Source organism: Zootermopsis nevadensis, unplaced genomic scaffold, assembly GCF_977971745.1.
Source record: "Zootermopsis nevadensis isolate Lab colony 2312 unplaced genomic scaffold, Znev_1.0 Znev_ptg000030l, whole genome shotgun sequence".
NCBI classification, from domain to species: domain Eukaryota; kingdom Metazoa; phylum Arthropoda; class Insecta; order Blattodea; family Termopsidae; genus Zootermopsis; species Zootermopsis nevadensis.
In genome coordinates this window covers 307,121-334,083 of record NW_028259162.1, presented here as the reverse complement: position 1 = coordinate 334,083, position 26,963 = coordinate 307,121, and the positions used below count along the sequence as shown (strand labels likewise).

At 45.7% G+C, this 26,963-nt stretch overlaps 1 protein-coding gene across 3 annotated transcripts in view; it reads left to right on the top strand.

Annotated features, from left to right (window-relative positions):
- LOC147872094 (uncharacterized) overlaps positions 1–26,963 on the top strand; it is a 51,503-nt gene that overhangs the window by 18,640 nt on the left and 5,900 nt on the right. Inside the window, exons 2-4 of one of the 3 annotated variants that reach the window (XM_087358415.1) lie at positions 1,981–2,069; positions 26,441–26,525; positions 26,612–26,806. In XM_087358415.1, coding sequence (XP_087214541.1) covers positions 26,622–26,806 — 185 coding nt within the window. In that variant the 5' untranslated portion in view covers positions 1,981–2,069; positions 26,441–26,525; positions 26,612–26,621. Of the gene's footprint in view, positions 1–1,980; positions 2,070–23,011; positions 23,172–24,463; positions 24,619–26,440; positions 26,526–26,611; positions 26,807–26,963 lie in introns of those variants that run through there. The other 2 variants (XM_087358413.1, XM_087358412.1) reach the window with 2 other exon arrangements.

Here is a 26,963-nt window from a genome sequence, read left to right as displayed (position 1 = left end):
AAATTGGTTCTATAAATGTCCGTGACAATTGCCGTCTCATTTAAAAACGACAAGAAACTGGGCGCTTTCCATTCTAATGACACAGTCGAACTCAGAGTTTGTGAAATATCAACTGAGATAGCCACAGCGATAGATTTTTTTTCTTTGTGTGTTTCTGCGTCCATGCATTCACATTTATTTATCGGCCTTCTTAGTGCAGTCTGCCTTTGCACTATCAGACCTCTCTCTCTTCCATTATCTCTGTCTGTTTCTTTAACCGATTCTCTTTCCTTTACGATCTCACGGAAACCTAACCCACGACTTGTCTTTCCTTCGTTCTGATGCCGCTTAGATTTTGTTTAGCAGAGTATTTGTGGCGAAGGGGCGAGCGGTAATCTGCGCAAACGCTTCCGAACGCTGCTTTGTCATGAATGTGTGAATTCAGAAGCAACTGGACCGCAAGCCGTGTTTCTCATTCCATCTTCTTCAGTCGACCGCCGTCATTTTGATTTTACGGTTCCAGTTGGCTTCCCTTTTGCCGGCTATTGTTACTATGGCAACAGTACGAAGTGGTCACCTCAACATCTACAAAGAAATCTCTTCAAATTGCAAATATTTCTTGAGTCATTATTGTTGTGAAACAATTTCAGATACTGATGAATGTTTATCGACGAAATAAATTGCGTCTTATTTCCAAAAACGTGAACGTCAGGGAAATAGTCGAAGCACCTGTTGCAAGAAGCGGACATAGCTCTGTCTAGCGCTCGGGTTTTAACTAGGCCCGTGCCGCAGATGACGAGGCAGAACCACCACAAAGGGCATCAGATGTTCCTATTACTAAATATAATAGATATTGGCGATTATCTGCGCTCAACAGACACCGAACGAATTTGAATTTCAAATTTGGAACGCTCACATTAGCGGTTACAGGGAGACATGAGGAGAGATTGGGAGGTACCGGTAACTGCCACCCGCAGCGCTGCAATCAGCGAGTGGGTGTTAAACCGTGACTACACATCACGCTCAGCGATATTCTTTTATTTTTCATGCATAGAACATCTTCCCACTGCTCTTTTCTCTCTCATACATTTATTTTTTCGATAAAAATCGAAGCTTCGGATTTTCTCGATATAATCAGTCCAGACTCCTCTGTTATCTCGAATGTGTTCGCCGCCCGAGCGGCACTTGTTTCAACACGATGACGCCGTCATTAAGTGACGCAGAGCTGTGAAGTGCGTAAAATCATGAAATACGCTTAAATCCGCATTATGCTTAACCGTACAGGATCGCACGCGCGGTGAGATGAGGGGCGTGCTCCCTAGAGTGTCCAGCAGGCAATTATTACACCGAAATGAGGTACCCAGTGACCCTTCAAATCCAGTCAGCCACCAAATGAGTATCGGGCGGAACAATTTTTTTTTCTCTGGGATTTTCATAAAAGCCCGAAATATTTTTCCTTCGGCGGACATGTATTTAGCCGTGTTTTTAGTAACGTGGCCGAAAGAAGCCGTCAGCGTTGTTCTTGTCCTCACGTAAGAAATTAGCTAAAATGCAACAGACAGATCTAAGACGTCGAGAAATTACAAACGACAGAGGAATGGGCACGTGGTACCGCGTATTGGTCAGGCGCCTGGTTCAGGACTCGCTTTGTTTCGTGTTTAGAATAATCTGCCTTTACTTTATCTTATTTTGGGAGGAAAGGCAGAACGAAGCTTCCTCCGGAGATAACTTTTGCATTTTTCAGGTTTTATCGTCGTTTCATCAGATTCCACTTGTTTTTCCTCAGCCACGCTTCTGAAACAGGAGAACTAACTTGCAGATGCTTTCATTATTCCAACACCAAAGCAGCGATTGCAAGCTACAGTATTCGTTGTTCTAAGTCGCGTTACTTCTCTTCCTTTGCAAAGGATCAGGAGTTCGAATCGAGGTTTGAAGGCAAATGATGTGTGTGTGTGTGTGTGCGTGCGGTGGCTACGTAAGTAATTGTCATTATTATTGCAGGCGCTTGTTCATTTTCTGGACTCCGCACGGATGAGGGGCCAAGGAAGGAAAACAGGAATTTGGTAGAACCGATGGGAGACGTCGTAAGGGTGAGTAATCCCATCCTCCTATGTAAACAGTTGTGTCTGTTTGTCACGTGAAACAGAGGGCACAGGATGTTTATTACACGACGTTTTTTTTTGCTGTCTGCGAATAACCCTTCCGCTGACTGGACTTCGTTGCTAGGAGACCGCTCTTTAACTGGCCCAGTATAGACAGGTGGAGTTAACATTATCTTGTATACACCCACATCGCGTAGTTAAAGTGAAAATCGGGTATTCCTCCGTCTGTAATGAAGTTATGATTACCCGATTGGCCCAGTTAACAAACGTTGCATTCTCGCCTCGATTACGGCTATCGGTGCAAAAGTTCGAGAAAATTAACCGTGGACCAACCCACCCTTGTTTGGTAGTGGGACATGCGTCCATCTTTCACCCACGGACTTCTGCGCAGTAATGGGACAGTGGCATAAGCTCTTCCCTGTTGGCATTCACAAGTATCCACACTCCTCCCGCCTTATCGTACCGCCAACAATGTTACTCAACAATGACCTGCGTGACGTGGCATGAAGACCACCTTCGGAATGTCATTGTGCTCCGAAGAGAGAAGATCTTCCAATTTTTAGCATTGAATAGTATGGGACCGCCTGTGGAGTTGTGTGTAGACTACACGCATCACACGCATGTCGGAGAAGTTGCCTTCCCGTGCATCCTGCAGTCTTAAAAAGTTGCTGGACCATCAGCAACGGTGTCCTTATGCCCTTGTGAGCAAATAAGGAGAGTTAATTCGTAACTCACTCCTTTGCGCATGCGTTAGAAGAGAATTTTCTCCCCCCATTTGCCTTTTTCTCCCCAGATTTAGTTATGTTTGCGTGGATGCCGTGTTCTCATTTTGCTTTTTGAAGGAAAATTTACAAAAACAAAAAATCAATTTTAAGTGATCCGACATCGTACACAGCTTCCGGACCCGATGCTGATCGCTAACATTGCCATTCGCTTGTCACAAGTTCCTACGGCAGCCATGTTGGTGCCGTTTGCGGTGGAGCTGAAAAGTAACGACGTCATACACGGAGGTATTACTCAGGTTCCGAAGGACTTTCACGTATTGAGGGCAGAGTGACTTATCACGTCTTCGTAAGCAAAGTGCGGAACTGTATGCACACTTTTTGTGTTAGCTTCACTGTTGTACAGTTTAGTGTTTGTTTTAGGCGGAAATTACGCAAGAGGCTTAATGAGACGGACCGTAGCAAAACAGAGTACACGGAGCTAATAATGCCCGGTTTGCATGTCACGTCAGGAAAAGTCTAATTGAACGGAACGGGCAACAGAGCATTAGCCTACTTGCGGGCACCGGTAACTCCACCCACTACACGCGGAGAATCTGGGGAACTGCGCTTAATGGCGAGTTTTTTTGTTTTTCTTTTCAACTGGACAGTTTCATTTCGTATCGGAGTATGTAAAATTATGTTTGCCGTAGACGATGATAAAATTAGTTACGGACAAGGATGTCCGATTCGTTGACGCTTGAAAGTTAATCGTTGTTTTAAATGGAAGTTCACCAGCACCGACTTCGCCTTCGCCTTCAGCATTATTCGTCCCCCGGAACAGAGGTTCTAGATTTCCTTCACTTTGAGATTCCTTCGACATTAAAAAGAAATGTCTGACGTTCAAGAAGCTGTGAAGTGACTTAAGATGTGTACTGCCAGCGAACCCTAGAGATGTCTGTAAAGCACTTTCTACGTGAAACTGCACTTTTACGATGTAATGTAGCCTCAGCCTGCCTGCGGGGCCTGAGCCCCCCGCCCCGCTGAAGTTGCTCTGACCGAGAACAGTGCCCCGTATTCTTCGTCAGCCAAAGGTTTCCCGTTTGGGATTCGCGATCTCAGCTCTGGTAGCTGCCGGAACCGCATTAGGCATCTTTTTGGGTACCTACATTTAACTTGTACCAGCTCTTGATGACCATTAACCCTTTGAAGCCGAAGGTCATTAAATTTGTGCCCGGAAGAATGGAATTGCTATGCGCAGTGCGGCCGGAGCTGTCACATGCAGAGTGATCTTGCGTGCCTCTGACATTCTTCTTGTGCGTGTTTTTGTCCCCATGAAGACGTTCCAGTCCTCTCCGTTCATTACAGTGCTGCCACGACGCGAAACAGTTTTTCAGCTCGAGAGAAAAATGACGAAAACAGTTCGCACAAATTGCTTCTGGATTGATCCATTCCGCTGCAAGTCTGCAAGATTTTATAACCATTCGCGCAGGGACCAGATTGCCAGCTCGTAAGTTTTCTAGCAAGAATTTTAACAGTAAAATGCGCGCAGGACGAGTACGACAGCACTCTTTATGGGTTCTGCCCGGAACTCCGTGTTTCAGCGCTGAACAAACAGCAAGTGGTGTAAAGTAACTTTTAATGAGCGTGTACTTCGATTTAAAATAACAAGAAAGAATCGTCATGTCGGTGGAGCTTAATGTATGTTGCAACCGGTTTCTGCTGAGCCCTGCTTCATTAATCGCTTAAACTGCTGGATATTTTAAAACTGGATATCGCAGTTTTAACCGGTTTCTTGGTGTAAATAATCAAGAATTAGCAACTGCAGTGGCTTTGAAATTATGTAAGTTGTACGAAATTATTTTCCATTCCGATCCTGGTTGACGCGCTGTGGTAAATGGTCTAGTCGTGTCTTGTCTTCTGCGAGTTCAGATGCTGAAGGTCAGTGGTTCCTCGACAACTGCTGGTGGTAGATACCCGCAAGGCAGCCAGCAGTACCACTGTTCGAAAACACATCAACTACCGAGGTTGTTATTGCGCAGTCTCAGTGGTAAGTTCACGGTAGAGTTATGAGACACTCAGCCACTCTCATCCCACTCACCGACACTCAGCACGCAGCGTTCGTTGTCGTCTTGTGGCACACCAAATTTCTTTTAGTGAGCGCGCACTCAGGCAAAAGACTCGGTCGTTCCCCTCGTCGAGTCCGGCCGAACCACAACTCACGGTTGCGCTGTCTAAAAACCTCGTAGTATTACGCCGTGTGGTCTGGTAGAAATTGACTGTCATCAGGGCGTTAATCGCTCCGATGATGAAGGCTGTAACCATCTCTGAAACGTCGGCCAATTTGTACTAAACTACACGGCTCAGCATCCCATAAATCACCTTCAGTAACAAATTAACAAAAAATGCAACTGAAGTCTCAGCCAAGTTCCTGTAACCGAAGACTTTTCGTAGTGCGAGACCGACGTTTCGAGAATTTTCAGGTTTCTCGTTCCAGGAACTTAACTGTTCCTCGTGGCTGCGGGCTAGACTGATCTCTTTCCGCGTCCGCACAGATGGTAGGCGGCGTCTTTGTCAGCCCCCCCGGGAGACAATACGTGTCCGACCCCAAGGCCACGGCGTTGAAGTCCGAAGAGGTCATTTACTGGCCTGACCTCGTGGCTACAAGAAGATTAAGAATGTTCTCCTGGGATGGAGATACGCCGTTATTAAACTTCGCTGCCTCTGTGCACAAAGGCAGGCGTTGATGCCTTGGGATTTCGTTCGGACGACACCCAATTCAACTGACATTTTCGTCGATTTGCTCATTCCCGAGAGACAACTGGCGCGACGGGGTGCCCCCGGCTTCCCACACTTCGCCCCCCCGAGCTCTTAAGCCCCGATGGTAAGCGTTTCGCTTGTACTCGGGAAGATCGCGGGTTGAGCCTGGAGCTGAATTATTGGACGGAAGACAACACCTGCAGTTGATACAGCATCGCACTGATAACAAAAACCTGCTCATAATTCATTTCGCGCTCCTGCAGATGCCGGGTTATTATAAATATGAAACGCGCTAACGCACGGCACCGGTCATTGACCGCTTCATAATGAGGGTCATCAGGCCACCTATGACCCCACTCTGTCTGTCCAAGCCACGATGCGGACTTTCAAGTCCATGGGAGCTCACGTGGGGGGGGGGGGGTGAAAGTTGCGCCCGAACTTTAAAAAAGAAACACGAGAAGGCCCCCCCCCCACCTGCCCCGAGAGATTAATGTCGAAAGTTCAGGTGATTTTGTTGTTGTTTGTTTTAACGATGCGGCGCGCCTGATTCCGTCGGTGATGAATGATGCAGGTCTCTGATAAACGGCCGAGAAATTGCGCATCTCCATAACATCCCATACCCGCATCCCTGCCTGCCCATCTCTGTATTTCTGGCCGGTCTGCCCACCTACCTACTTATCCATTCATCCATCAATTCTTTGGTCTAGCCATTTCACTGCCTCGCGGCCCTCTTGTGTCGCCCGGTCTCCATAGACTACCTGTGGTCGCCTAATTGACGCGATAGCATCGGAGCTTTATAGCAGTGCCTTCGATTTCCCGTCTCGTGTCGCTCAGGATGCGCTGATTCCCGTGTCCAGAAAAGGCTTTCTGTCGGCTTTGAATCTAAGTCGCATCATGTTAAATACAAAAACCTGGCCTCATGTTGTCTCTGGAGGCGGCAGAAATCTTTTTCGAAAAATACGAAATAGTTTGATCAAGAAAAAGACGGTCGAGCACAGGACGGAACTGTGACGGTGTCCCCCTCACACAGCAAAGTTAGAACTTCAAAACATTCTGCTGTTCGATCGCTTTTTAAATGGAACACCCTGTAGCAGAATTTAAGGACTCGAATGCGTTTCCGTCAGTCTCCACGCAGGACCAAAGTCCACTTTAGATTACACGGAACTTAACAGGCGCGAGATTAAGTGATCTCCAGTGACATTCCGTTCGTACCCAGTTTTTGTAAAAACGTTGCTAACTGGACAGACGCTAATTGCTCGTTAAAACAGGCGTTTAACTAACTCAAAACTGCAAACTAATTTTTTTTAAGCTGGTAGTTACTAACCTGCCAAAAGAAATTACTCTCCTTTCGACGATCAAAAAGCCACTGACCACTGCTTGGTGAGTCGCCTGTGTCAATACGTGGACACTTTGGTGTCCGTCCCACATTCCCGGAAGAAGGAGAAAGGAAATCTTTGATTGCCAAAGTTGGGTGCCAACACAACGTTTTTGCAGGCAGATTTCATCCTTGAAGCTCAGAGTGAAAGATGGCCTTCATTAAGACCGAGCCGCTGTGTGTGTTCGCACCCAGTGGACTACCGTCGCGGATGGCGTACTAGTGGCAATGCCAGGAGTTGGAGCCCTCACAACGCGTGGCCTGCAGGTAGTGCCGAAGGTGAACGACGGTCAGTTTTCAATATGGCCGAAGTGCGTCCTCTTCGGAGCAGGAAAATTATAAAAGAAAATACGGAATAAGCAACCCTGAATGTGGATGTGAGTTCATGAACACTTTGGTGTACTTGCAACATAAATGAGTCCTAATTTCACGGCTCCGAAGGATTTAGGCTTCCAGCAAGATACAAAAATTATATGATATTGATTCTGTATTGTTTATTGTTTATTAGAACTTTTGCCGCTGAAAACACCAAATGTCGTGGGAGAAGTTTCAGCCTTGTAGAAGGCCGACTCAAGAATCGATGTTTATCGACAGCTATCGAATCTAATGTTGTTGCGTAGGTTGTCAGAACATGTGAAGGCGAAACGCGTGTACCAGTCAGCCCCAATACGAATCAACACGTAACAACTCATAATCAAGCAGGCGAAAGGAGCGAAGTCGAATGAACGATTTGCATGCGGTCAAGACCAGGAGCTGGCTGCGGGCTGTCGTGCAGCAATTGTTTTATCTATGATCTACGATACGGCGTACAGCTCAGTGCTGTAGTTGATTTAAACAGGGACGAAACGCCTGGAGACATTCATTTCATGGGAAACCGCAGTAAACCAGCTGAGCTTTCATCGGGGACCTTCTCAGTAGGAAGCTGCAACGTTGCCTCCCCCCCCCCCCCCCCGACTTTGTGGAGAAGCCAGTCGTAGCTCAGATAGTCAAGAAAGAATCCGCCCGTCGTCGTGTCTACAAAAGCCCTATTCAGTTAGATCCGGTCCAAACTCATTTCCAGTGAGATGCGCGGGAAAATGAGCCCTGGCAACACTGCTGAGGCGATGGAGCAGCGAGTACGGTGGCATGAACACAGATGTCACTGTCACACTGCCAGTGAAATAAGTGATATCGATCTGTCGAAACCACTCGAGCGTGAAGGTGTTGGCCCTGCCCATGTTACACACACTGTTATCGTGTAGCCCAACTACAGACAGATGTTCCGACGTCATACACGCAATCGATTCTTGAGACGTCAGTTGATTTATGACGAAACAGAATGGGATATTCTTCAGTGTCTCTTGTAGCAGCATAAAGAACTGGTAGGACATGTTTAGAAAAAATATCGGAGATCAAGTCTAACAGTGGACGTCAGCCCTGATGATGGCAACTGCATGTTCCTCCGAAACGACGGTTTATATTCGCAAGTCCACACGGCGAGACGAACACGAGGGTTTCATGCGAAGTAATATCGACTGTGGCGTTTTGGTTTGTGACGGCGAACAGCCTTGTAGCTGCTTCGTAAATCAGCGCCAGACTGACTAATAGTGCGTGATGTATCAAGTATCCTAGCAGCCTGGAACAAAGAGCACTAGAGAGAGGCAGCGAACAAGGACAGCGGTTGCAGAGGTAGGAGGAGGGACTGAATTAAACCGCGTGCAGATACACATTCAGTCAGTTCCTCAAATAAAAACCACAACACTCGACCGTTACAAGGATCAGCTGGTTACAGATAAACACAAGATGAAGCGTTACTTATTGATATTTAAATCCGATATGGGCTTTGAAAGCATGAAGCTAAGTCTGGTGACGGGGAATCGATCACAGGCCCCAGAACGACCTACAACCCGGGGCACCGCCACACCCCACTCGTTGGTTTGTGAGTCGTATGCAAATCAGTAGCAGTGGGTCCGATAAATCATTTCCTTTGGAAAGTGTGAGGTTGGCATGAGAAAGGGAGCCGAATTCGCCTCGACCAGAGATCGGGCGAGGCACGGAGACTGCGCAGGGACTTCCGCGTTGAACCACAGCGCACACCTGCGACGGTATCACGCGGACCAACCCCAAACACATCCACGTTCAACCGAGGTCTCCCCATCTAGCACTCAGTTTTTTTTATAAAGACTAGTTGCAAATAAAAACGTAACTGCACATGTGAAGGCCGTTCCCGACACGAATATGACATTCTCAGTGCGACGATAACTTGCTAGTCGGCATGTGGAGAACCGAACGTTTCACGGGCGCGTTTCCATCTTCCGTGCGGATTGGAACAGACGCAGTTGCGAAGGATCGGTCTAGATATTTAGGTGTCCCTTCGTTCCCTGTCGCGATGGAAAAAGTCAGGCCCACGGTTGGTCACGTTCTCGCAACCAATTATTATTTTTAATATTATTCTGCGAGATATTCCTTCGCCACCCAACAAGAAGTACAGAAAATAAAAGGTGTGTTGGGGCTCAGCGTTTCTCAACCTGTGGCACGCGATCTAAGAAAATAAAAAGACAAATTTTTTCCCTGAACGCATTTGGTTACTGGTACATTTAGTGGGTTAAAATAGAATTAGTGGTACGCCAGCGAAAAGGGGTGAGTATGTTATGAATGGTGCGTATTAAGCAAACAGTGACGACGAAAATGTGGCGTTTAAGTGACTTATTCTAATTTATCAACAAGTACTCTGTCTTGCTCGGACATTTTAGCTCATGGTTCCGAATTCCAAAAATTTATGGTACTTTTTGTGAAAGTGTAATGAATCTTCCTGGTTATGTAAAAGACGGGAAATTTCGTGATTACCTTAGAGACGGTTGGCTGTTCACGGACTGTGCTCCGTAGTGTAACCGTATTTCTGTATAGGTGGCAGCACCAAACAAATGGTGGGGAGTCGATATGTGTATCGATTCCCGCGCCAGTAACACTGTACGTACAGTTTCACGTTATATAACAATTAAGTACGCAGTTTGCCATTAAAGATTAACAAAAAGTGGGAATAATGCAGAACAGGGCAGTTGTGTTTTTTACGTGCACAGAAACAAGAGGCATTTTAAATTATTTTCCTAGATGGCGTTACAAAACAGGAACAGGTTTGCTAGTCGATATATGTATATAGATAACTTTATGTACCGAGTACTACAATTAGCCGCTAGAGTGCATCTGTGTCCTTATCCTTAACGTCGCTGCGAACACGCAAGAATGTGAGTCATTTCCTATTTTAGTTAATTTCCGTCTTGTGGGTTATTCCAGGAAGCTTGGTTATAAAATGTATTTCCTGGAACAGCTGACGATTAAAAAATATGCGGTTAAAGAGGACTGAGAAACTTAAATCACTTCCAAGGAAGCTTTAGAGGATTTGAGGGATTTGAGATTTCCACGGCGGTGACTGTCCTCTGGGTTGCAGCGCCGTGTTGTCTGATGGAAGTTTACTGACGTTTCAGAGGTCCTTGCTGCCTCCATCATCAGGGCGTTGCCGTGAACCAGAGTGTTTGCCGGTCTGGACGGAACGTTTGCTGTGAAGCTACAAACCGACCTCGGAAGATTCTGTCTTCATAAATAGGGTTAATTCAGGGTTCCGCAGGGTTTTTTTAAAAAAAAAACTGACCTCGGAGCGGAGATTCGTCCGTGTAAAAAAAAAAGAAGGAAGAATCAGGTGGATTTGGCCTTTGAAGCTGAATGAGGCGCGTATTGGACAAACAGGACTTCAGTTTGTTTGAATAAGTGTAAGTAGCAAGTTTGCCTTTAGCGAGGCAGGAGAATTCAATTCGGCGTGCGACAGATCAGTCCCCTGATAGGGCCCGCGGTCTTTTGTGTGTGTCAAACAGGGGGTGATGTGGCCCGATTGCCTGATTTGAGAATTCTCGCTGAACTGACATATCAAAATATCATTTATTTCGAAACCGAAGCTCGTCTAAATAACATTAAGAATCTGGTTCCTTACCTCAAAGAAAACGCCTTTCGTGTGTTCCTAACCGTACTTTGTAGAACATGGTTGCATTTTCGCATTTCCAAAACGTATTTTGCTACGGAAAGGAAATCGTGAAAGGGGCGACGAGCTACGCGGAACCCTCGTAGAAAAAGATATGAATCGAAAACTTTAACATGTCTCCTAGCTCGTACTGCAGTTAAGAAACATTTATAGAATTTAAACGCAACATTTTGATGTAGGTTAGTACGAGTCGATTTGAGGTTCTCATGGCTTCGAGTATGAAGATTTCAAGATGGCTGTAGCACCGTCGGAACTGACCAGCACGGATTTGTGGCCGTGCGAGCGTAAACGAAACTCGACGAGTGTCTCCCGAGTTGAAACAAGCAGACACACCTAAAAGAGTATTGTGTCCTTGGGCCTCGTCTTCAGACGCGTGTCGAAGTTTTTGTGTACGTAGGCCGATATCGGCTTTGCATCCTTGATAAGCTTTGCTGGCGGAAAGACAGTGAAACGAGTTTTACCGAAGGAGGATATAATTTTAAAATATTAAATTGAAAACGTACGTAAAAAAAGAAAACCGGTTCGTGGAATCCCGCGCACATTAAACCCTGCGGGCCCTCCCCACCATCAAACAGCGTTACGAAGTTGGGTCATTAGACGCTTCCTTCCGAAATGTTATCTTCGCCTCTCCAAAGATTTTCCTGCTATTCAAGACTCCAAAATTGTGCTGTGTCTCGAATTTTCAAGTAAGAATATTAGATCGTAGCGGCAGATAGATGATAAATCTTTTGTATTTCCGAATGACAGTGGAGGTGCATCTGAGACGCACATGGAGTGTCGTACGGCTCGTGTGACCCACATTTGAATTCTCCGGACGTCGTTCAGCGTAGACAAAAGGGAAATAAGCTCAGTTAAGCATCACACCATGAAGACATGCATTACTGACATCGGCACGTGAGCGATCAGCTTCAAGCTCCGGCTGCCTTATCCCCGGTAACCATCGGGTAGAAGGCTGGCTTGGTCCCGGAGCCGGTCTGGAAGTATCGTTTCGGCTCTGCCGGGAATCGATCCCTGGTCATGGAACCTATAGCAGCCGGGCGCGGCCTCGTAATTAATTGCGTGCCCATTTTGTTGACTTTGTGCAATGAAGGCAACTTCGCTGTTGTGTTTTTTCCGCCGGTCACGTGGCACGAGCCTCAAAGAGTGCCACTTGTCTATTATTTCGGTTTCAATTGAATTATTTTTAGCTCCCTGTGTTCGAGAATGAAAACGCCATACGGAAAATAGTTTACAAGGCTAGCACGTGTATGACACGTGTTGCTTTGTGTTTGCAAGCAAGTTAATCGCACGCGCGTCCTCTTCGGCGAACTGCATCGACTTCGAGTACACCTGGAGGGAGACCTGTTAACCCAAGGTCGCGCTATTACGTCAGGACTTTACCGAGAACGAGTTAATCTAAACTGTTCTAGAATGAGGGCTATTTGTGGACTGTTGTAGACAGCCAGCCAGGGCTTTCGTACTTCACGCGATAAGCACTGAGCTGGTCAAGATATTCCCAAGTTTTAAAAAAGCTGCGCCCTTGACAATGACCACTGCCTGGTAGATTTTCCCTCGAGGTACAGGGCGGTCTGTACCTTCATTTTCATTGTCGGTCATTACTTATTGGGTTGTTTAACAGCTGTTCACCGGAAGCCAGCCAGCTCCGACCCGCAGGAGCTCACCAAGACCGTCAGCCGGAAGGCGTTGACACCCAGAAGTGCCTGCAGACAGGTCCTCAATCCTTTGGATCTGCGTTCGTAAAGTCTTCGACACTGCGGAAATGTTTAATGTTCTGACCGTGGCCTATTTTTAGAAGAGAATTCGTTCGTCAGCAAAGACGGTTGGCCACTCTCCGTCGCCACGCATCGCCAGTGCGTTGGGCAGTTGTCGTGACCTGGGATATCAGCACCCCTGGAGCTGGGTGACCTTGGGGCATTTCTACGAACGCAACTTCCTTCACTGGAAGTTCTGTCAAAGTTTACAAGCGGGGAACGCCCACATGATGAAGTGTCGCTGGCACGCAATGCCAACTAGTAGTCCCTTCTGTCTGTTTCGCGTTAGATGCAACCTGTTGATCGGTTTCTGTCAAGCTCAGAACAAAAATTTCACATATTTTCTTGTTTCTTCGTCCACGATGCACGTCGCAACGGCAGTTTAACCCTTCGAAGTCGAAGCTCGTCTAAGTAACATTTATGAATTCAGTCTGTACCGCGAAGAAAACACTACACTTCACCATTACAAAGATCGAATGGTTAACGCTGTTTAAGGAAATAATCGCTGTTTACAGTGAGAATCATAGTTCGTCTAAATTACATTTAAGAATTCAGTCCGTACCGCGAAGAAAACACTACACTTCACCATTACAAAGATCGAATGGTTAACGCTGTTTAAGGAAATAATCGCTGTTTACAGTGAGAATCATAGTTCGTCTAAATTACATTTAAGAATTCAGTCCGTACCGCGAAGAAAACACTACACTTCACCATTACAAAGATCGAATGGTTAACGCTGTTTAAGGAAATAATCGCTGTTTACAGTGAGAATCATAGTTCGTCTAAATTACATTTAAGAATTCAGTCCGTACCGCGAAGAAAACACTACACTTCACCATTACAAAGATCGAATGGTTAACGCTGTTTAAGGAAATAATCGCTGTTTACAGTGAGAATCATAGTTCGTCTAAATTACATTTAAGAATTCAGTCCGTACCGCGAAGAAAACACTACACTTCACCATTACAAAGATCGAATGGTTAACGCTGTTTAAGGAAATAATCGCTGTTTACAGTGAGAATCATAGTTCGTCTAAATTACATTTAAGAATTCAGTCCGTACCGCGAAGAAAACACTACACTTCACCATTACAAAGATCGAATGGTTAACGCTGTTTAAGGAAATAATCGCTGTTTACAGTGAGAATCATAGTTCGTCTAAATTACATTTAAGAATCCAGTCCGTACCGCGAAGAAAACACAACACTTCACCATTACAAAGATCGAATGGTTAACGCTGTTTAAGGAAATAATCGCAGTTTACAGTGAGAGAATCCCACGAAACACGTGAATGCAACCTGGTGGCAAAACGCAGAGTTAGTTACTAAAAGCAGGTGGTACGTATATTTACCACATGGTTTGTTTCTGACAGAGCCATGTATGAACGGCCGCATCATGCGGTAATTATATTAATTACGCGACTGTAATTAATATGACGTCTGCCTTCTTTCCTACACGAAATCTGTTTCGTTTGGCAGAATAATAACTGTTCAATCGCTCCCTTTTTCTCAAAAATTCCCCGCATTTCGTGAGATTTCGTCTTTTTAGTGAAAAGCTGAAATTCTGTTGAAGCCAGTGCACCAAAAATTGTTCGGTCGATGTCTCAAACCTACAGACAGCGACGAAGCCTTGGTTTCAAGGTCGTCAAATGTAGAATGAGGAACATTGTAAAATAAACGTGGAATTATTTGTAAGCTTGTGAAAGCCGACATATTCTGTTTTTTAAAAAAAAAGAAACATTTAAATGCTTAAGGGAGTAGTCTTTTTAACCAATCGACTGTGCCTGGAGTGGACCACGTCATTTGGGAGTCTGCGGTCCGAATACCCACAATGGCTTTGTCGACCGTAAAGTTTGTTTTTTTAATTCGCATTTACGAGCTGGAGATGATACGCCGTTGTAGGATATAGACTGAGGTAAATAACGAGAAGCCTCGGTCAGGTTAGCCGATGTCCAGGTCGAGCTCTGAGCCCCGCAGCGCGTGTGTGCAGTCTCACTGCAGGAGTTAATTAATTCACTGGAGCAGCGCAGATTTCGAAATCACTCCTCGGCCCTTCTGTCCACTCGCAACGCGCAGATGTTATTTCTGCCGAGAGGCGTCCACCCACGCAGATTCCCGCGCGATAAACTTCGCTATGTCTGACGTCATGGAACAAAGTACTGAAAAATCGTGAGTTTCGCTGCTCGACCTGTGCGTTTTAGGAGGAAGAGGAGGACCTTGCGACTTCTGATTCACTCGTTTACTCATCGGATTCGGATCGCATCCTCTTGAAGCCCAGAAGCTTCAGACAGCGGCATTTTGATTTTCTGGTCAGCCTGTGGTCTTCGCACCAAGGGAAGAAGTTTGACGAATGTAAATCGGCAGCTTTGCATGAGAAGCAATTTGAGTAGAATGGGCGAGAAAATACAAACTCCATTAACGACATGGCCATTCGTTAGTTTGTTGTATGTCCACTTCTAAATATATTTACATTTAATTTAAATTCTCTGCCTCCCTTTAAAATGTACTTCTGTTCCTGATCTTTGCTAAACCCCTCCCTCCAGTTCATTTGTCGCCGTCCTTGAACTTCCTGTTTCGGGCTCATTGCCGAAGAATCTTTTGTCAACCAGCTCCTCCCTCACTCACACAGGACACACCCCCTGTGTCCTGTTTCGGGATGCCCATTTTCCACCATCCAATACCTCTTCTGCGTTTACCACCCCAGCCACTTTCCAGCCGTCGTGCAACCCCCAGACTGATCGTCTGGCATCCACAGAATGGAGGTAGAGCTCCACGAGTTCCGAACTTCTGCCCTGGAGCCCTTGGCCCTAACTGATTGCAGTAGAGGAGTTTCAGTTCGTTTCAAGTGCTGAGATATTCTGCACACTCGCCCGTCGTGACTTTGCACGATATTAAAGCGGTCGGAGCATGAAGCTGGCTGCAAATGTCCAGATAGTGATGAGGTCTAGGCGTTGTACTTCACCTCCGCGCCTTCCCTACGCCGTAATGGCAGGGAGTCGCTGCAGTCGCATTTGAAAGACGGAACGGAAGTTCTTGCAATTTATCGTGTCCTCAGATGCCTTGACCCTTGTGTTTTCGTTTATCGGGTAATCCTGGTTCCGTGTCCTGTTTGTTGCTGACTTTCAGGGTCGACGATGTCAGCCAAAGAATCAACCAACTTTTCGGGATGTGCGAACGGCACTGACGTCAATGTATCCGTTGCTAAGAGACGGAACGAATAAAAAAAAATGTCGCGAGGAATTTCAAATGGATCGCGTAGCCTCCGTTGAAATGGGTTTTCGAACGCTGACGTCACAACTGGCAGTTGCCAACCTGTGGGCCGTGATTTAGGTTTGTAGCTCAACTCGTGTCCGCATTGGCGACGTAAGGCGTGCGTGTGAATCACACCCACTGCCGATCCGTGTTCCGCAGTGCCCCAGGAAAACATAATCGTAAATTAAGTCACGACTCCTCCTTCCACGTCCTTTCGCATTCATTCATTATTCATCAGCCATTCTGTCATCCGACGCTGTGTGCTCGTTCAGTGGTCGGGTAAGAAGTGCCGTGGGACACGTGACATACCGAGCACCAAAGATACGACCCAGCTGTTAAAATGTCGTTAAATGAACAAACTACTTCCGCACGCCATCTTGCCAGACAAACAGTCCTGCTGTTAGTTTTCTGCACACGAGACCATCGGACGTGTTTGGACACGCGGTGTTTGTTATAATAGCCATTCGTTGCACTGTTTGAGGCTCGCGGTGACTGACACGTGACGTGTTTACTAGGCAGTAGCACGCGTCATGGAGTGAGCGGTCCAGCCTCTTCGGACTCGCTAATATTTACCGTCTGTTCCTGTTGTAAAACTCGCAGTCGAGGATCGCCTTTCCAAGTGTCTTACCTAAATTCAAATCTGACTCTGCGTTTTGGCTGTAGCTCTGACAAAAGTTTCAGCTCGCCAGTCGCTTCGGGGCTGGTGGTGTTCAGTTTGCCAGCGGCAGGAGTAGTTGAGATGGCGTCTCGTTCTTCTCTGCCTGCGATAGTCGTGTTGTGTCTACGCTATTTGTAGCTAAGATTAGTATCACAAAGATATCACCGCGTTCTTCCCATGACGCAATGCGACATAACTGTGATACAGACACTCTTGTGTATTGGAAGCTGTGATGACGAAGCACTTCTTAAATCGCATCATACGCGACTCCCTCACAAACATCAAAGTTTAATTCCTGCGTAGTTTTCACTGTCCTTCCATGCGGACGCCTTGTAATGAATTGGTTCCCACCAAAATCCTCCAGGCACTTTTCTTCATTCATCGTACTTAAATGTCCAGGCCAATTGATAAAACGGCTGTTGGGAAGGAATTGCGCGTCACAGGGGGATCGGGGTTCCGAAATCTACGACAGAGAGCAGACTGAAATTGCTCAGGGACGAAACAGTGCAACGACACACATGCCGGAACAAACAACTCTAACCGGAAGTGAGTGCCTCCGGTAAACAGGTTTTTCGTAGAGCAATGGGGACCAGATACTAGGGATCACACAAGCTCTGCGGGAAATTTGGGGTCAGAGGAACCGAGGCGGTTGGTAACACTGACGAAGTTTGTTCGCGCAAGATACGCCCATTTGTAAGCTCATCAAACGAGAGGAGAGAAGTTGTGTCGTTTGATAACAGCTACTATCTTCAAGTCAGTGCGTAGGAAATGACTCCCAGTTGTGTAAATATGTTTGGGCAAATTAAATTCCACTTTGAAGGTACCGACGCTAAGAAGCTAGTCAACGGAGGGAAAAAAGCTGATATTCTCGTAATTAAACGCCACTTTCTCAGAAACGAGTGGAGTAGTGTCATTTTAGCAACGTTGAGAACGAAACTAAAAGTTCTTGACAGCCTGTATAATTTCGGAGTGGCGTTATTAAGTGCATTTAAAAGGACAGAAGGGTATGACGTCATGCGATTAATTAATATATCATTAGACGATGCTGCATCAACTGCGGAATGTGGTTTAGGCCTCATCCCGAGAGTTACAGGGAGGAAACTCTCGAAAGCTTTCAGCGTGGGCCGTCCTTCCGTTCAGATTACAGTTCGCACGCGTCTCAGACGTCACGTGTCCACAGGTGCGATCCGAATGTCATCAGATGAAATCGCTGAGCAATCGAGTGCACGCGGGCCCTAGGGAGAGTTGAAAATTGGATTGGATTTGTTAAGGGGAATAAGAAACAGACTGCTTGTTGGCAACACTGTTTCATTGGGTTGTGACGCCGTGCACACGCGTAGGTAGATACCCTGAAAGTGGAGTGAGTACGGGCTCCGACATGTTGACAACCGTCTACGAGGCCACGCGGCTTCAAGGCCCTGAAGACCTAAACCGCGGTCTTCGCGGCCGCGAGAACTTCAAATCTCCTCTGTCATTGCGATCATCATCAGAGTTCGAAGGGCAACTTAATCTCGCTCGCTCGCTCGCTCGCTCATAAAATACGCCGTTTTTGTGTGAGGTTGCATGAACGCCAATTGCAAAAATTCACAGAAAGACTTAACCTTATCTTCGAGTGTGTGTGCCTGACTGAAATACGGCAGCATATCGGGAGGTCCAGTGTCCCATTCTCGACACCTAAGCCGGCCGATCTGAGGTCGGACTACGTGGCTTTCCTCAGGTACTCCAGGCATATGTGCAGACGGTAACTTTAAATGAACCACGACCGCGTCTCTGCTTTTGAATTCGTTGTTCACTGTGATCGGAGTTTCGCGAAATAAAGCAATAGTCAATCGGAGAGGACACAATTTTATCTCGGCTTGCTGATGGGATAGCCCGTCTCTGGGCAGTCCTGATGCACCTCGTCACGTGACCGAAATTTCGCGTGCAGGGAAAACCACGCACTTGCTTGAATGAGGTCGAGGGAACGCGCCTCGCCATTAGGAAATTCCAGGGTAAACAAGGAAGGCGTCTCTGGACACAGCGAAGTACAGACAAGCAGCCGAGTTCGTACGGATTTCCATTTCATTCTGATTAGCGAATTCGTACGACAAATGTTTACCTGAAGACGGCTGTCTTCCGGGACGTTGCGCCGTGTTGTCCCGTAGAATTTGGCCGACGTTTCAGAGATGCTTACTTCCTCTATTATCAGGGCGGATGATCGGGGCAATAATCACTTCTGCAACGCCATCACCTAAGGTTACTGCTTCGGACTTACATGAAACTTTTGAACTTTTTTGTAGTGTCTGAAGGTTTGTTTGTGACGGTCACTAAAAGCCGTAGCCACAACGTCTGTTGATATGTCACCATGGTAACCAGACGTCAAAGACAATGCCAGCTGTTCGGCAAATTACATTTCGGTGCCTTAATTCTCCCACGTCGAGTCTCGGATGGCCACACAATTTAGAAACGCTCCCGTTACTGTTGCTTATTTAACGACGTTGTGAGTAGCCGTGTCGGATTTATGTCGTGATTCCTTTTCTGGCGTTGGTGTTCATCTCTTGCAGATAAAAGTGGCGAGGTTAAAAGCCTGGCCTAATTATGTTCTCTGCTGTTGTCCTGTAACAGCTTGCATTTTAAAGAGGAAGGCGAAGGCTCCCCGTTCAATTTCACTGTTAAATAGAAAAATCTCGGTTTGTTTTCGCTGTTCAGGAAAGTCGAATCACAACATGGATTTGTCGTTTGAAATATTACACCTTCGTGTGTTCCCACGGGTATCGACAGTGACAGACTGTTGATACGATTGCGCTATCAGCTCTGTTCTGTTTTCCATTCAGACAGCAAAAACACCGAGCGAATTATCTGACCCGTTTTCAAAGGGCTTTGTCGTCCTTGATCGACCTCCGTGCTGTCCACGCACAAATGCCTCACATGTACTGGAAATGCTTTTCGAGTGTTCAAAGATGGCGTTCTGCGTTTTGGGTTTTGCAAGGACAGCCGTGCGAGTTTGAGCACCTTCGGAGAATGCGTCTGTCCTTGTTAAGTGAGGCGCCCCGCTGCTTGTGGATGGAGAAAACGGCGTGCAGGCGTTGAACAGCAGACCAGTCCTTCAATGAAATTGTACTGGTGCGTTATGAATCATGAAAAAGGAGCGTCGGAACTGAGCAGCTGAAACATTTAGAAAGTAATGCAACATTTGTTTGTGGAGTCTCTTCAGTTCAGCGTTCGTGCTGATGGGTTATTTTGGATACGTTTAAGTTTGATTGGGACAAGATGCATTGGATTAGGTTGTGTGGTTTTACGATAGGTCAGATTGTCCTGGAGAATTTCTAGCGTGTTTATCGGGTGGTCGTGGGGATATCCCGGAGAAGTGCCGGAGAAATTCTGGATACGTCGTAGAGTAGAGTCGGAGAAGTTCTGGGTAGGCAATGCGGAATTTCTTTGGTCATGGAGAAGTGCTTGAATGTTATGTGGAATTCTTTAAGGTTCAACGCCATAAGAAAATAGGTTAGTGTAAATTAGATTTAGTGATGTGAATGGGCGAGGCGTGACCCGGACGTATTTCACCACAAGGTGATAAGACTGAATATCGTAATCGCGTTATTGCACTCTCGGCTTGAAGTTATCAAAGGTCATCGCCGTGAAATTAGCCAGAAAAATTGATTGAGACTTGAATCCCAGTTTCAGCCAATTTTTGCGTTGCACCAAATTAATTTTTAATCCTTCCGTTGACGTTGTGTCACCACTGTGAGAATATTTGACTGGGAACGACACCTTGCTCGCCTCGCGCTTCGTGTGCCCCGCGTTTTTGACCAGAGAGTCGAGATAGAGCATTTTTTATATCGACCTTAACGCCACGTGGACTTTCGAAAGAACATGCATCAGAAATTCCTAGGAAATTACGACACCAAAAGACTACGCAGGCGCCGGGCTGTTTGGTCCGCGAAAGTTTTTGGTAATTTGTTTATCCATTTATTCTCTTTCCTCTTTAGGATTTGAAAAAAAAAAAATTGTGATTCTCGTCTCGTCTGCTGATTTGCTTCTTCAACGCCATGAAAATTTTAAAAACGGAGCAGAGAAATGATTTGTCTGAGGATGTGTTTCGTTTAGCAACAACCAAAGTAGAAGTTGACATTCCGTCACTGGTAAAAGAACATTCTGCTCAGTGCTCTCACTAAAGCCATCGACTTTAAAACCGTAAGATGCGCGTTCTTCTGGTGTGTCAGATGCAAGCTGTTCCAGGAGCAAATTTAAAATAATATACAACTCTACATTTAAATGACATTTATATTTCAGCATTTGCAATGGTGATTCGTCATTTCTGAATAAGTATTATTAAATGCAAAAATAGTGGCCCTTGGGTCCGACAGGAAGAAAGTTGGACGACCCTGGTTTAGACGTGCCTGTGAACGAGGTGGTTAGGCGCTGGGGGCCTTGAGGCCACAGACTGCGGCAAGGCTCGGATGTGTTCGGAGGCAACCTTCAAACAGAGCCGTCAGTCTCGCTGCATTGATTTTGGTGCGATAATCGAGACGGGGTTGATTTCGGCTTGTAACAAAATATTGGCGGACGTCTGACCACTACAAGACGCGACACTCCCTTTGCAGACATTCAGGGGCACCGAATGAAAGGTCTTGAAGAAAATGTGAAACATCGCTGACAGCATTGCGGGTCGTATGACGCTGGTGCTGTTGAATTAGAAAGGAGCTGTTTCGTAAGGCAGACCCTAATTCGACAGAAAACCGTGGCTGTCGGTGAGACGAGCTAGAACACGTGGGCGTCACAGACTTCGCAAAATCAATTTCTCCATAGAAACCGCGTGTGAGGTCAACACGCAGCATCGCGTGTGGAACTTCTCGCCACTGTTCAGAGGCTTCTCCCGGCTCGGAACCTTTTGAACAGCGCGTTTGTTTTTCGTGTCAAGGAGACCTTAATCTGACCCAGAAAATTTGCTGTGGAAGGCGGCGAAGTGAAATGCTAATATTCTTAACTTGCCTCCACAAACGAGGCTCTGAGCGTACCTCATTACCAGTGACTGTTGGTGGGGGGGGGGGGGGGGGGGCTACCACATGCAGCTTTAAGTTAAAAAGATCAATTCGTACCGCAAAGAAAACACGTCTTCATGACAACGATCAATTGGTTAATACTTTTTAAGGAAATAATAAACAGCAGTTCATTCTGAGAATTGAACGAAATATATTAATAAAAACGAAGCGTTACTGATTATTGAAGCAGGTGGTACACATAGTTACCATTGACGTTTAGAGGATTGAGTGTTTTATATTTCACTCTGTCGAATTAAAACCAGTCCGGAAGAAAGTCGCGGTGACCGGTGATGTCATTCGTATGTTACGTCATCACAGTCGATGAGCTAACCTTGCGACACGTGGGGCCCCTTTTGTTGGTGGATCTGGAAGGGCGCGGTCGTGAGTGCTTAAGGCTCCGTCCAGCCTCATCCAGAAGCAGGATATCGTACAAGCCGCTGCCACTCAAACCTCGTGAGTTGGAAGACAGAAATCCGGCTGGTGGCTGCAGTTTTGGAAAATCCGGGGCACTCTGCCCAAGCACCAGAGTGAGGAGCCCTTTTCAATGAGGGGGGCTTCCTCGCACATCAGCCCTGACGACGAGAAAGAAGCAAAACTTCGAGGACGGGTCAGACTCTTACTTGGGTCGCAGGCTGTTCAATGACGATGCATCAACTAATCAGTTTATTCTGCTTTTAATTAAAATATGGTAACGGACGACAATTTTAAAGAGTTTGGCCTTTTTTGAGGTCGTATCTCGGCCTGAGGGAAGAAATCCAGTGACGTGCAGGTCGTGTTTAAATTCGTACCTGTCGTTAGAATCTCGTAGACACTGTCGTAAAATTAACGGTGCCTTTTTTTATTCGTGAGAGGATGTGTTTTAATAATATCAAGCAACACATTTGCCAGCTGGTTACGGATTATTTGTGTTTGGTTTAAAACGTGTACGGCGTTCTGTACTCGCCAAAGTTGAAATCAAAAATGTTTCATGGCGTTTCAAAACGATCTGTTACTTTCTTCTTGTAACTATTTTATTTTCACTAGAATAACTTTTCGGCACTCCTACAGTAACTAGTATAATTTGTTGTTTTCGTGTTCGGATGCGTGCAAAAATTTGTCAGATTTAGCCTGTCTCTTTCCTTATTTGGTCATGGCTCATATAAGTTATTTCTTCCAGTGAACGTTTGTAGAATTATGGAACGAATATAAAATTCGTTGAATTTTGGTATGCGTTGTTTGAATTTATCCCATAGTCGCGTGCGATCATATATCAACACATCTTTGTGGTAAATTTGTGTCAACATTGGGACGCTGCCTGTATGTTGGTTGACCTGTTGTGCAATCGATTTCAGTGCGCATGCGTGTTGACGTAGTACGCGGCGTGTCTTGACGTCACAGCCTCCGGAGCCGCGGTGGTACAGCCCCTACACGAGAAGTCAGTAGAGAGGTGTAGGACGTGGTGAAGTTTGTGTTAGGTTGTGTGGTTCTGTTTTCGACTTCTGCTGGTGTTAATTGTGCTCAGTATTCTTATGTCGAGTGAGAATTTGTTTGAAGAGTTCAGCTTTAAGATGTAAATATACTTGGTAAGTAATGAAAACACTCATGTTTAACTGTTTTCGTAAACTTTTAGTTTCTTATGGCGTTCAAACCAGTTTATATAATATCAGGACACTGATGTGGCAAAACAGCCTCAGTTTTTATAGGTGACGCATGAAAATCTTGTTAGTTTTCTTCTTTAAAGGTTCATGTAGGCCCGGCTCTTAACGAATACGAGACTGAACATCTTCAAGGTTGTAAAAAAACACGGTAGTTTCAAAGAACTGAAAAAACAATATGTGATTATAAAGCTGGGAACTGTAATCAGACTTCGTGACACTTATGAATTTCGACGGTCATTATCGCTGAAGTGGACAGTATAAAAGATAAACCATGACGATATATCGTACGATGTTTCGTATGATACTGCATGTGACTTTTCGTTTTACAAATTGCAACTCTGTAAGTGACTGAAAGTCGAAACATTGTTGGCACAAATCGTATTTTGACGGTTCTTCGTTCAGGATTTAACGTGTTTTACTATTCGTTAAATCCAATAGCGTGTTAGCACAAGTCGGTGCTAGTGATATTTTAATTTTTGTTATCGTATTGTCGATGTCAGGAGTTTGACTATTGATAAAACGTGGGAACTTTAAGGCGTAAACAGAATGTCGCCATTTTTTTCAAAGCATACTTTGTCTATCGTTAGAGAAAAGTATGAAGGCTGAGTTACCGCTCTTTATAATTGCATGCGACAGTGCGTGTTGTAATGCACTGTGAGACTTTCACTGTGAGGCGTTTCTGAAAGCTGCAAGGAACATGTTTTGCTACCAGCGTCACCCATGAAGTGTCGGAAGCTTTATTTGGAGGGGGGCTGTGCGATGTTATTTGTTTAATGTTTAGGCAACAGCACAATGGATTATTTGCATGTTTTTTTTAGTACAGTGAGGTCGCTGGCAAAGTTGCACGCAACTGTCACATCCCGGCCCCTTGCGGGAACTGCATGGCCCACCGCCAAGTATCGCTCCACAGAACAATAAAATCTGCACAGTTCAAAACAGTTGAAATGCACAGCTTTCTTTGGCTGTTTTCGATGTCGAACGCAGGCGTCTCAGTGATTCTCTGTGTTTGTGTTCCGACCTAGTCCAGTTCTTCTTAGGCGTTTTGGCACGTTCCTTGCCCAGAAATGACCTAGCAGACCTGGCCTTGTTGATAAGTCCATGGTGCCCTTTGTGCTTAGAACCGTGACCATGGAAATTTATGACGGAATTTTGCCCGAGGTCGGTCGTCTCTCAACAAAGTCATCCACGTTCTGTGCTTCGATCTCTTGTTTCTTGTGCGTATTTTGTAACGAAACTCGTGCAGTCGAAGAAACATTACAGATGATCCAGCTTGACTAATCGGACGTTTGTGACGTCATGAACGGCCGCAGAACTTCAATTCGGCCAACAATGAGCTTCAAGAAGAATGAAGGCGAGCCTCGAAAAGACAAAGGTGTTGTAACAGGTTGAATTACAAGGCCGGGCGCGACGAGTAACTTCCAGCACTGCGCGCGCGCATCGGATATGCTTTTTAAGTTACGTGTTTATTACCCACCCAAGACGCACATGCGCAGTGAACACGACTTGCCGCCCGCGGGTCCCGTATGTTCGTCTTCGTTGCTTATTAGCGACACGAACCGTGTTGATTCAGGTGTTACTACAGCACCGAACGAAAAATAATCTTGCCGTATCCCAACACAATCGCTGTGGAATTCGTCTATATTTTTTATTAATTTTCACAGTTTTATTTCGAAACAAATTCCGCTGCGAGGATCTCGCAGGAGAGCAACTGCGACACAACGGCTCCAACAAATTGCAGCATTGTTGTTACGCGGTTGAAGTTGTGACTGTAACTTTTCAACAATGCAACATTCCGAACCTCCACTTAAAAAGAATTGTGAACACTTGCATTGGTGGTTTCAGGGAACTTGTATGCCCAGAATTATACAGAGTGGTCGAAAAGTCAGCCTTTCCTGACACACTTTTTTTTTTTAAAAAATTAAATTAAATTGATGCCTTTAAACAAAAGAAGTTGTGTTGAGTGAAGAGTTGGAAATGCGTCTACTCATTCTTCCTCACGTTTGCTGCCGGCATTGTCGGGAACGGTTCGCCAGAAGAGATAATGTCGATTTATTTGTCACAGGACAATCGGGGAATGTGTTCTTATTCTTATTCCGTCATGTTACGTAAGGACACTCGGGCACTTAAAAAAGTGACGGACTGGCGCGAGCTGTTGTATAATTGTGCCCATTAATCAGATCTAATTGCATTAAATGTTGTAATGTAGAAAAAACGCCCTGTATGCGTGTAAGGCCCAAGTCGATGTGTTGGGTGCCACAAAATCGCACTTGTTGCTGAGATTGTTAAGCGAATAACTTAGGAGCACGTGTTCTACAGCACGCACATTCCGACGCCGCGCGTCGGAATAATAATAATAATAATAATACAGGGTACAAGAACGCGTTTTATATATAAAAGATTATAATAAACTTGCAGAGAGAATTTCTATCAGTGACTTCAGCCTTGTATACAGAAGTAATCGTTATCATCAGTTCTTGGTTGGCAAATATCCGCTCCATGCGATAAGGCGTCTCAGCAGCCGCCATTACAGTAATGGATGCTTTTATTCGCTCCAGTATCCCACGTAAAAAAAGTATTGTGTTATTTGGGGGGGTGGGGGGGCGTCTGCTAAGTTCCATCTTGCGTCTATTATCGTCCTGATGATGGAGGCAGAAAGCACCTTCGAAATATCTGTGAACTTTACGAGACTAGGCTGTGGTCGTGAGAACCTGAAACCTCACCGAGGTAGCCATGTTAAATGCGTTGTTTCTCAACTGGTGGACCGCGGATACCAGCTGAAGACGTCGCTCTCCAACCACGTGTCATTGGGGAACAGGTTTAACCGCACGTGGCCTTCGTGTTTATTTTATTTAAATATAAATGAACCGGGAAATACCCACAGCGCACACACGGCCTCGTGGCGTTTTGTGCTCAACAAAGAGAGGACTGTGAACTGCTGGTGTTGATTCCGCCTCTGTGTTCACATCATCACTGATTGATTGATTGATTGATTGATGCGGTGGTCGATACGCTATTTGCAGTAACTGATCAGCCTGTGGCAAAGTATTTTGTACAACGCGAAAAGTAGAACGTGTGAGCGTATTTAACAACTCTTCGAAATCCGTTGCGCTTCTCAGAACAGAGGCTTCGATCACGAATCAGAGAACGATCTTTAGTCTCGCCAAAGAAAACAAATTGGTATTTTTCTGTTCCAGTGTATCCAAGGTGGCTAATTCTGCACTTACTTTGGGTTTTCTTAGCGAGAGACTTTATTGAAGGACCCGCCCACTTGAGCTGCTGGTGAGTAGGAGCGGCGGCTGGCGTTGAAGTGCAATCCAGTTCATGTTTACTCTTTATTTAAGTATGTGTTTTTTTTTTTTTACCAGTTTGGGTAACATGCATGAGAGGTACAACCCCAAAATGAGGTGGGAAACTGCCAACAGGAAGGAGGGTGTGTCTTCGACGAGTGGTAAGTTTGGCGACCTCTCAGGAAATCACAACGCAGACTCCGAAGGAAATGGAATAAACCTGAAGAGTCAGGCCATCGTGGAAACAGCAGAGACAGGCCAAGTCGTCACGAGGTGAGCTTAAAGTTACGAATTCCTTTTGCCTCGTACAATCCGCGGTCAGAGCGACGTGAGATATATCGGATGTCATTTTCAAACTTGTGTACCAGCGAAATTAGTGTCGAGAGTATTCTAGATCTCTAATAAAATAAATGATTTGTACCGTCTTAGG